Here is an 11627-nt window from a genome sequence, read left to right as displayed (position 1 = left end):
TCCCGTGGTGTAGTGGTTATCCCATCTGCTTAACATGCAGAAGGTCATGAGTTCGAAACTTGCTAGAATCTTACATAACATTTTAAGGCAGCGAGCTGGCAGAATCATTAGATCACTGGGCAAAAATGTTTAACAGCATTTCATCTGTCTTTGCATTTTGAGCTCAAATTCTGCTGAGGTTCACTTCGCCTTTCATCCTTTTGGATTTGTTAAAACAAGTACCGTTTGAACGTTGGGGTCAATGTAATCAACTTACTCCTTCCCCCCAAAATTGTTGGCCTTGTGCCAAAATTTGAAGCCAACATCATTTTGCCCTTAATATCTAAGTTCCTTGATAAACTAAAGATTTTAAATTGGGAGAAATTACCCTCTCCCCAACAACTCCAAGTGAAATTTCAAGATTTTCAGGGGATAAATTTTGGGGATCATTGCAAAAACTGTTTTTTAGTTTAAAATTCTTTAACATGGTTGTTACTGTTTCCACGAGATTTATTTTTCTTAATGTTGATTTGAAGGTTGATAATATTAAGTTACTCTATTTCATAATATAAAAGACACACAAGCATATTAGATGTACTCCAATTTCAGCAGCACTTATTCAGCAAAAAGTTTTAATGCATAAAAGCATGTAATATAGGCCAAAACTTTGCATATAGAATGCAAGGTAATGTTTTGACACATTGTTTTGAAAACAGTGTTATATATGCCATCAAATACAGAAATATAAGATTGTTCGTATTATGTAACAGTTGTGTTGTACACAAGATAAATTACTTCTTTCTACAGTATGGTGGAGGGAAATTAAATCCTAAACTTTCTATTAACGGTAGAAGAGGGCTAAAATATATTGTTTTAAACAATTTTAATTTCTAAGCTAATTAGTGTATAATAATGGTACATTTACATAGTGACTCTATCAGCATTGCATTAGTATGTATAGTGAAGTGTATGCTTCACTGATGAGACCATAATAAGATCAAAAAGCAATCTTGGGTTATCTCACATACTTGGAGAAATGTCTAAAATAATATTACTCATTGACCAACGTAATTTTTGCTGATCATTTAAAGTGAAGGGAAGTTGTGGAAGAGGGAAACCCAGGAAGACATTGGACAAGGTTTTGAAAGCTGATCACAAAACACTGAATCTTATGAAGGAGATGACGGAGAACTGAGATATGTAGCACATTGCTGTACTTGAGAAGACCCGCCTCCCACAAAAGAGTAGGCGTTAGGAAGGGCATTCAGCCATAGTAACCAAGCCAAAACAGACTATGGAACCTGGTGTGGCCCTGGCCTTATCAGTTTCTATCATGCTGTGCAGCCCATGTAAACATGGAGAACAGATGTTAAATATTGAAGGTGATGATGATGATGATGATGATGATGATGATGACAGTTTGCATAAAAAGAAAATTTCTTCCTTGAAGTCAGCTCTCACGCCTCAGTCCATTGGCTGGAGCAAAGAAGTTGCATTTTGGGGGATTGCAAGAAAATGCGGGTTTTAGGCATTTTGTGGTTGATATCATTCAGTTTTTGTTTCATTTGTGTTGTCTATATCTGTTTTGCTTTCATTCTGATTTCTTGAAACAGTGCTAAAGGAACACACACAATTAGAGTCCGAATTGGAGATATTGATGTAGAGAACTCTAACGTTTTGACCATCAATGCTAATTCATGGGCTATGCATCCTAGCTTCACCGATACCCCCATGCGTAAGTACATGTAGATTCTTATTTCTTATTCTTATTTCTTATCCTTATTTCTTCAATCATCATCATCATCATCATCATCATCATCATCATCATCATCATCATCATCATCATCATCATCATCATCATCATCATCATCATCATCATCATCATCATCATTTAACATCTGCCTTCCATGCTGGCATAAGTTGGATGGTTTGACAGGAGCTGACCAGGTAGGAGCCTGCACCAAGTTACTGTGTCTATTTAAGCATGGTGTTTACAGCTGGATGCCCTTCCTAACACCAACAACCCAGGAGAGTGGACCATGTCTGCCATAATATTATAATCAAACCTATACCATTAAAAATGTTAGGAATAACTTCAGTCAGTTTGTCGAGATGAATGCAATGTTTCACTATGGTATTTCAGACTGACAAAACGATTTTTAACTGTTGTATGTGAAGATACATGGCTTAGTGGTTAGGGTGTTGCACATACAATCATAGGATTGTGGCTTCAATTCCCAGGCCAAGCAGTGCAATATGTTCTTGAGCAAAACACTACATTTTCACATTGCTCCCATTCACACAACTGCAAAATGAGTTCCAGCAATAATTGGAAAATTAATCCCAAAATGAATTGGCATCCTGTTCAAGAGGATTCTTGTTACCTCAGTCACTCATTTGCCATGGAAACTGGGTGAAGCCTTGGTTTTATAAGTCCTATGGATCATGATGATTCTTATGTATACATCATCATGGCATACCAGCAAATGGTTATTATACTATTTGTATGCTGTCATAGATTGGTGATCCAGTTCTACTCTGATTTGGTTCAGAGTTAGTGATGTTGATAAGCCACAAAAATGGTGAAATATCGATGTCCATCATTCCTGAATGCGAGTTGTCTCACCTGTCTATGATTTTTGGATGTTTTAGCATCTAGCACTTTGAGGGAGTCATTCCCGCTATGCTAACCCGCAGCCTACTGGTAAAAAGCAAACCACATACACTGAGTATGTGTGGCTGATAATGTTTACAATGCTCACACTGCTTCTAATTCATATTTGTGTGTGTATCAGTCATCGACAGTGCCATCTACATTGGCACCCATGAATCATTATGATCACTGCCAGTGCCATGTAAATGGCACCTGTGTCGGTGGCACGTAAAAGCACCCACTACACTCCTGGAGTGGTTGGCATTAGGAAGGGCATCCAGCAGTAGAAACCATCCCAAATCAGACTGGTACCTGGTGCAGTTCTCTGGTTCATCAGCTCCAATCAAATCGTCTAACCCATGCCAGCATGGAGAGCGGACGTTAAATGATGATGATGATGATGATGATATATATAGGGCAGAAGACTCAGGTGAGTGCAAAACAGAATGCTTTGCTGCAGTTAGTTATGTTCCTTACATTCAGAGTTCAAATCCTGCTGAGGTCAACTTTGCTGTTCATCCTTTGATTGTTGTTACTACTTTTGAAGTTGAACAGCTATAACAATCTTTTATCAAATTTGTCTCCCATGGCGCTTATCTTTGAAAGAGCTGCAGTTCTAGGATTAAGGAAAGCCCAAGGTTTGATGTTTGGTGTCTGGTTTTGTGAATATTGTCAAGCAGTCTCTGCCAGTCAAAGAGTGCAGCTGGTGAAGCATCAACACCTGCAGACTTCAGAAGGTTAGGATGAGCAGAAACAACAATGTTCTGAGAAATGATCACAACATTGATGTAGCTCAACTCAGCAGTCTCTTTCAGTATCTTTGAATTATGGAGAACTTGGTAAGGACTGACATTGCATGATAAACTGTGCAGGTACGAAAATGCTACCTGCCACACTTATCCAATATGCAGTGAGAGAAAGCAATGAAACTGTTCTGAATACTCTTATTTAGCATCCAAGCATTGTAAATTTATGGAGTTAAATTGAACAGCTATTATTGTATTTAGAATGGATCTGGCTAATAGCTGTGTTCATCATATGAATGTCCAGCTGCATTCCCTTTACCAGGAAGGGAAGGAAGTTTTCCTGTGTCTAGTGACCATAGTGAAAGGACTGAGAACAGATACTTTCCTTTTCAGTGAAACCCTTATTGACTTTTTCAAGTTTCACTTGAAGAGGAAGGTGGGAGGTTCTGCCATCCAGTGTATTAACTAAATAACAGGTAAGAGTGGTGAGCTTGACTGGAGGGAATGGGCCTACTTTCTGCATAAACATGTAGGCAGGAAAGTACAATTAGGTGAAGGTACTTGATTTTTGGTAGTCAGCATAATCCTGGATCTACAAGGGGGTGCTGAAAAGTTCCTAGTTTTAGGTAAAAGAAAATACAGGAGGATCAGTGAATTATGATTTTATTCAACATATTCCCCTCTCAGATTCACAGTGGTCCTTCAGTTTTTCTAAGTCCTGTAAAAGAACTCGGAAGGTTGGGCCTGTAGGATATAGGGCCACTATCATTGGGTAACCCTATCCCGTACAAAACAATTCTCTTTAATGAAAACGAAAACGTTGGATAAATTGAATAACAGCATAACAAATATTTATTATGAGGTGTTCAGCCTACATCTCGAGTAACGGAATTGCCAGCTCGCCCTTTATGGTTGGTGTGGAGATAGTGTCGATGCTGGTTTATTAAGTCATTCTTCAGCCCCCGAAGAAGTTTGCTTGACTCAAAGGCAGAGTTACGGAGCAGCTCTTAGTGGTCTGGTGTCTTTGAAGGTCCAGCACTAGGAGGTCCAGAAAAGGCGGGAGCGCTTTGATATAGGATGACCACGCATGTGCATAAGGGACTTCATGCATGCCTTCCGGAAGACATGTCTCTGTACATGCGTGGACAAACTTCCCAAAATGGCGACTGATATTAGACATCACTACAGGCCTTTTGCAATACTCTTAAAGCCAGGAACTTTTCAGCTCCCCCTCCTATATAGTTTCTTGACTACCTTTAGTGATTATTCCATATTAAAATATCTCATTTCATACCTTTTGTATGTTTTTGTTTTCATATCAGCTTTTTTTTTTTCCATAAATATTCCTACATAAACCCACATTTCTTTTGTAATTTGTCCTTATTATGTTGTATTCATTTGTCACCCTTGTGACAAATAAAAAGAATAATAATTATTGGTTGATATTTTCAGGTAACGATGTCGCTGTACTCCATCTGGAAAGTCCTGTCACTTTCTCTAACTGTATAAAAGCATCACCTTTACCACCCGCTAATACGGTTTATGACAATAGGAAGTGCATTGCTGCTGGATGGGGTGCCGTTGGAGGTTAGTGTGCTTTCTTTCACATATTTTTTGCTCTTTTTTGTTAGTCTGAATTCCAAACCCAATCACTGTTCTTAGATCATTTAAATGGATAGTAATATCAGCTAAAAATGACAAAATACATAACTAGTTTTGATTATTTAATTCTTTTAACATCCATGAAGAGTTTAACTTCCTCTTTTAAAGTATGGAAGTGACTGAGCATGTTTCCTTTGCTTTGCCAGAGAATATCTCCTCTACATTCTGTGAACAGACTCTAAAGAATTTACTCAACCCACTAGTATTCAGATTATTACCTTGTCAAATGTAATGCTTATTTATTCACTTTGTTTTGAATTTATCATTCATTATCTTTAAGATTTGTGATTTTGATTATTTGAGCATTTATTTTTAGACTAACGTTGTAGAGTAGATGTGAGAAGCTGAATCTGGCTTGTCTGGATATGGAATAGGTAGAATATTTTGGTCAGATATGGTCCATTTAAATGCTAAAGGATTAAATTTCAATTCTTTACTTTTTTGTAAAGTTAATACATTTCTTAGCTTAGACATTTTGTTGGTGAATAAGATGATCCCATTATTAAATTATTAGATTCTAGTTGATGGTCCTGCAATTGTTTCTTGGTCAAAATAAAAAAATTATTTTTGAGACACTACCATGGATGAAACACCATTTATAACTCCTAAATACACTCTTGAATTATTCATATCACCTGGATCACTTGGATCAGCCAAGCTGTCTGATGCCCAGTCTGCTTCACTGGCCACAGCATTCACTCCAATCCAGTTGTGTTCTTGCCATTCTCCTCCCTATTACTCCAAACATTTTTCTTAAATCATCTTAAATTATTCTTATGACAAATCAAAATCACTATTGCTGTGCTTACCTTAGAAAAAGATCTTTACCTTTTGTGATTTCATTCATTGCTTTAATAGCAAATAATCTCATAAATTTGCTGTTATTATCATGTTATCAAAAGTATTATATTTGTTGTCTTATCTACAGCTATCAAATTAAACCCAGAGTCGGAAGTTACAATTTTCAAAGATTTTTGAATACTGTTAGCCATGTCTTTTATGCAGTCAGAAACTGTCAGAATTAAAATATGTGCAAAAGTAATTGTACACTGACAAACTTACCTTTGATATGTTATTTCACTTAACAAATTAGATCTCACAGACTTCATAACTTAAGGAAGTATTCTCATTAAGATCCTTTGAGAATAGATTTCTGTTTGTAAAAAAATCATTTTAGAAATGTTACCTTGTCTAATCACTGAGATCCTTTCAGTTTTTCATACTCTTTATGCTTGGTTAGATAATGGCATTAAAGATTGTAGTTTTTGCAAACTACAATTAAATCTTTGTATATACATAGCAACAGATGTAGTGTGCAAAAGAGAAATCTGTCCTGGTATGGCCATGTAATGCGTATGAATGAAGAGAACTGCATCAAGAGATATCAATCTCTAATTGCAAAGGGAACATGTGGGAAGACGTGGGACAAAGTGGTGAGAAAGGATGTACAAACATTGGGACTCACAGAGGGGATTACAGGGGACCAAGACTTCTGGCGGTTTGTTGTGCTTGAAAAGATGTATCAAGCTAAATAAAAGCAAGGTTGTCTCGCATACAGGCTTGTCCCTTGCAACCCTCTCCAGCTGAGCATCCCCAATCTAGTGGACTCTTAAGTGCTGGTGCCATGTAAAAAGCACCCATGCTGGTGCTGCATAAAAGCACTCGGTACACTCTGTAAAGTGGTCGGTGTTAGGAAGGGCATCCAGCTGAAGAAAACCATGTCAAAGCATGGAGCCTGAACAACCTTTCAGTTGGTTAGCTCCTGTCAAATTATCTAACCCATGCCAGTATGGAAAACAAACCTTAAATGATGATGATGATGATGACTTCAAAAGTAATTATTGATGACTTTTGAAGTCATCATGACTTCAAAAGTAATTATTGTCTATTTTTATTGAACAAAGACCTTTCACAAGCAACACTTTTTCTTTTATAGCATTAGCCATTGTTGAAGGAGTTCTTTTATATACTTAATGGAATGGATTTATAATCTTTGATGAAATTTCACAAATAGTTTGGTCTTTATGTCTAAATTTTGATGTATTATTTTTGTAGCTGGAAAACATGGACCCTCAACTCTTCATCATGTTGCTATGTCTGTCATCAGTCATGAGAAATGCAAACAGAAGATGTCCTATGCTAATCTGCAAAAACAACATCTCTGTGCAGGAGATTTTGTTGATGGTGGACCAAGCACTTGTGTGGTGAGTAAGAATTAATCATCTTTCCAACCTATTGTTAGAAATCAATACAATAGGTGACAAAAAGTGTAAAAATGTATTGAAATGCATGAGTGTAAATGTTGCAAAGTTTAATAAAATGGGTAAGACTGTGTCAAAAAAGGTATACGATAAGCACAGTCGATAGGTACTGAGACCAGAAAAAATAACTAAAATCCAATGTTAAATGAAACGAGATGGAGTCCAGGCAAAAGATGAGTTAGCAATAGGTAATGTACTGGTCAAGCTAATGAAAGTGTAATAAAATAAAAGATGGACAGCTGGTTGTAAATGGTAACAAATCATTTATAAAATAATTATTCAGAAGTGAGTATAAAAATATATAAATTTGAAACAAAACAGAGATGTGTCTTTTTCTTTACATATCGAAATGTATATTTATTATGCTAACCGAATTTAATGTTGAATCCCTATGATTTAACTAAGCTTAGCTATTGTGATTTGTATTTAGAATTTGAACAAATGCATGTGTTGTGACAGCAGTAATTGCTATTGCTTGCAGTCATGTGACAAAGATAGAGTAATGTTAAAGTGGAGATTGTTGTAAAGAAAATGCATTATGAGATGGAAGTCATGAAAAGTCAAGCTGAACTTAAGTTTCCTCTCTCCAGCATAGATGGAGAAATGATATGAAGAACAATGGTGGGGTAGACCCAGAAAGATGTGGGATGAAGTGGTGAGAAGGGATTCTCAGATGCTGGGCCTCACTGAGGAACTGACAAGGGACTGGAAGATGTGGTGATTTGTTGCACTTGATAAGACATGTCAAGCTAAGTAAAATCGCTGTCTTCCGCACATATAGGCTTGTCTTTAAAGGTGTTGGTGACACTTAAAAAGCACCTGTGCCAGCGTAGTGATAGCGCACCTGTACCAGCACACTCTGCTAAGTGGTTGGCATTAGGAAGGGTATCCAGGCATAGAAACCATACTACAACAGACAACTGGAGCTTGGACAGCTCCCTGCTGGCCAGCTCTGTGTCAAACCATTCAACCCATGTCAGCATGGAGAGTGGACATTAAACGATGATGATGATGATGATCTACTACAAACTAATCAAAAGTTTGACAGATTGGATCTTGATGAGGTTTCCATTACAAATAACTAGTGTAATATAATATATTAAACTATTTATTTATGCATTTCCAATTTTGTTTTGCTTTTTCAGGGAGATTCTGGTGGCCCATTGTACTGTCCTGACCGTGGTAACATGGTGGTTGCTGGTATTACATCTTTTGGGTATGGGTGTGATGTAGATGCTGCTATCTTCACTGATGTTTCATACTTCCGTAAGTGGATCTTAGAAGCCATGGAAATGCTTGAATAAACAGATTTGATCTTTAAATGTTGTTACTATTCTTTTGTTTTATTGTATTGCACTCTGTTCTGTTCTGCAATGCTTTACCTTGATGTGGTCTTAGATCTTATACTTATGAACTCATATATCAGTGTATTTATGCACATGTGAAGTTTTACACATGTGGTGGCAGGGCTTACACCCTTAGAATCTTTCACTCATGGGGCCTGGGAACAAAATTTGCTCAGGGGGTGCAAACCCAGGTCTAAACTATTTTACGAAATAGATGGATTTTTTCAATGTTAATATTAACACGAATGCAGGAATAATAATAATTCTTATTATTATTATAAGGGTCAACTGAAATGTTTATAGGCTGAGCAAGACATTCTCATGGAATGTGACCAAATGAAGTTCATTTTTTAACATAGTTCCTCCTACTGTCTACACACTTTCATCAATGTTGCAGTTCTTGGATTGCATTGGTGATGAAAGAACTGTTGGTCGAAGAACTCATCAACAGCAGATAAGGCATCATCTTCACAGCGATATTGGTACCCAGCCATGTTTTTTCATGTTGGGAAACAGGTGATAGTCAGATGGAACCAAATCACTAAAATAGGGAGAGTGATCAACCAGTTCAAAGCCAGTCATGCACAGCAGCCATTGAAACTAAGGACTTGTGCACTGAAGCATTGTCCTAATGAAACAAGACCCCCTTCATCAGTTTTTCTGGGTGTTTGATCTTGGTAGCCTTTTATAACTGCCTTAGAAAGTTGGCATAGAACCCACCATTGATGGTGTGATCATTTTAAAGATAGTTGATAAACACAATGCCTTTTACATTCCAAAAAACTGAGGCCATCACCTTCCCTGCAGTTGAAACGACCTTGCCTTTTTTGGAGCAGGTGAAGAGGAATTTTTCCACTGCATGAATTTTTTCTTTGTTTCTGGTTCAAAGCGATGAAGTCAGCACACATCCTATATTAGGAAGCGTTCAAGGAAACAAGCTAGATCTGCTTCAAAGCAAAGATTCCACAGCTCTCGCACCTCTCCTTCAAGCCAGAACTTTCCAGCCCACTTTCATATATATGTAAAAGTGCTTCAAATTTTACAAAAATATTTTCTATGCTCAATTGTTTTGGCAACGCAACTTTCCATGAGTATGTGCAAGGTGTTTTTCTTGCACAAGTTTTTATGCACATGCATTGTGGCACAGTCAGGTCTTCAAACAGTGAAGTGCACTGAACGTCCTCTCAATTGATTCAAAGACAGAGTAAACTGCACGCGAGAGAACTTCAGTGCACTTCAAGACTTGGCTCCATACCACAATGATGCAGCACTGTCTAACACACTGGGCTTTAATGTATGCACATAAAAACTTGTGCAATGAAAATGCTTTGTACATTCTCATGGAAAGTTTCATTGTCAAAATGAGAGTAGAAAATTTTTTTAGAATAACTTGAAGCACTTTCCGTTATGTACAAGACAGAATAAGCTGGGTTAACATCAACACTATAATGAATAACAGCACCGGAAGTTCTTCATTTTCAACAATGTCATGCAGTTATTTGGGTAAATCGTTTTTTTCCATCCATAGGCCAGTAAGGAGTTTGATTTGTGATGTCAGTGAGAGCAAGTAAAATGAAAAAGGCAGGTAGGCATTTGCAAGCTCAAATGTCTCACAGCAGGTAACTGCAAATGCTCTCACTCAGAGCATATGTACATTCCCTCATTGCTGAAAGTGGCAATTCAATTCATTTTCGATGACATCAATGATGCTGAAAAATTGCTAATGCTAGTCATCGATGATAGAAAGAGCACCTTCTTCAGTAGTTGTATGTCTGAAGCTCAGCGGTATATTCCTGAAACAAAAAGTGTCAGACATTTTCACGAATGATATTTTGCCAAAATAGTTTTCAAAAACTTTCTCACTTCTCATTTGTGAAAGAGAGTTCTTCAACTTCTTGATCAACTTCAAGCAATCCCTGTATAGCTTTGTTAAGTTATAGGCAAACAAACCAGTGGAGATGAGAATACATTTATCAAAGGTTTACTACTTTACGTACACCAGGGCTTAAGTCACCAGTTATTTCTGTTTAGTTCATTCAGATTCATTTAACACCATTGACATTCTTTTGTTTTTCTTCTCCTACCACAAGTTTCTTTCACTGCTGACCAACTTCCTAGCTAACCCACAGTGAAGTTCCTGTCTACAGTTCGTCTGTCATGAATCCTGCCTACTTAGCTCCCTAGCAGAACTGTTGACAGTCATTGGAAATGGGAAACCATTTTAATTGTCCTGCCCATGCATGTGGTTACTCAGTTCTTTGATGATTGTTCCTTGTCAAGGGTTGGTGTGATCTGCCTAGGGTTGTTTGGTGGCTGGGCTACCTGAAAGGGGTTGTCAATATTGAGATGGGCCAGTTTCAATCTTTCGATGGAGACTGTGTCTTGTCGTCCGCCAATTAGGAGTTGGAATGTTTTATCTCCCAGATGTATGACTTGATATGGACCATCGTAGGGTGACTGGAGGGGTTTTCGTTGTGTGTCATGTTGAACGAAGACTAAGTTAGCTATGCAGAGGTCATTTGGTACGGATGATCTGGGTGTACCATGTGTCGACATGGGAACAGGGTGCAACTGGCCCATGCTGTCTCTCAGTTGAGCAAGGTACCTTTTGACATCCACGTCTGACTTCATATTCAGAAGGAACCCTCTTGGCACTGTAAGAGGAGCACCATACACCATTTCCATGGAGGAAGTGTTGAGATTTTCTTTTGGGGTGGTGTGGATTCCCAGCATCACCCATGGCAGTTGGTCAATCCAATTCGGCCCATTAAGTCTGGTTGTCAGGGATTTCTTCAGGCAGTGGTGAAATCTCTCCACTAATCCGTTGGTCTGTGGGTGGTAGGCTGTTGTGTGGTTCATTGCGATTCTGAAAAAGTCACACATGTCATTCCACAGCTTTGAGGTGAATTGTGGACCCTGATTGGATGAGATGCTGTCTGGGATACTGAAATGGGTGACCCATTTGTGATGAAGGTTCAGC

At 37.9% G+C, this 11627-nt stretch overlaps 1 protein-coding gene across 1 annotated transcript in view; it reads left to right on the top strand.

The window, feature by feature from the left end:
- The window catches only part of LOC106873149 (trypsin, alkaline C), a 15208-nt gene extending 6585 nt beyond the window's left edge, over positions 1-8623 (top strand). The window contains exons 3-6 of the mRNA XM_014920375.3: positions 1593-1714; positions 4831-4965; positions 7096-7244; positions 8447-8623. Coding sequence (XP_014775861.1) covers positions 1593-1714; positions 4831-4965; positions 7096-7244; positions 8447-8605 — 565 coding nt within the window. The 3' untranslated portion in view covers positions 8606-8623. The remainder of the gene's footprint in view (positions 1-1592; positions 1715-4830; positions 4966-7095; positions 7245-8446) is intronic.
- Positions 8624-11627: the final 3004 nt, after the last annotated feature.

Source organism: Octopus bimaculoides, chromosome 24 (assembly GCF_046866305.1).
Source record: "Octopus bimaculoides isolate indiv1 chromosome 24, ASM4686630v1, whole genome shotgun sequence".
In the NCBI taxonomy this organism is placed as follows: domain Eukaryota; kingdom Metazoa; phylum Mollusca; class Cephalopoda; order Octopoda; family Octopodidae; genus Octopus; species Octopus bimaculoides.
Note: the sequence above shows the minus strand (reverse complement) of the source record. Positions and strands in the feature narration are given on the sequence as shown.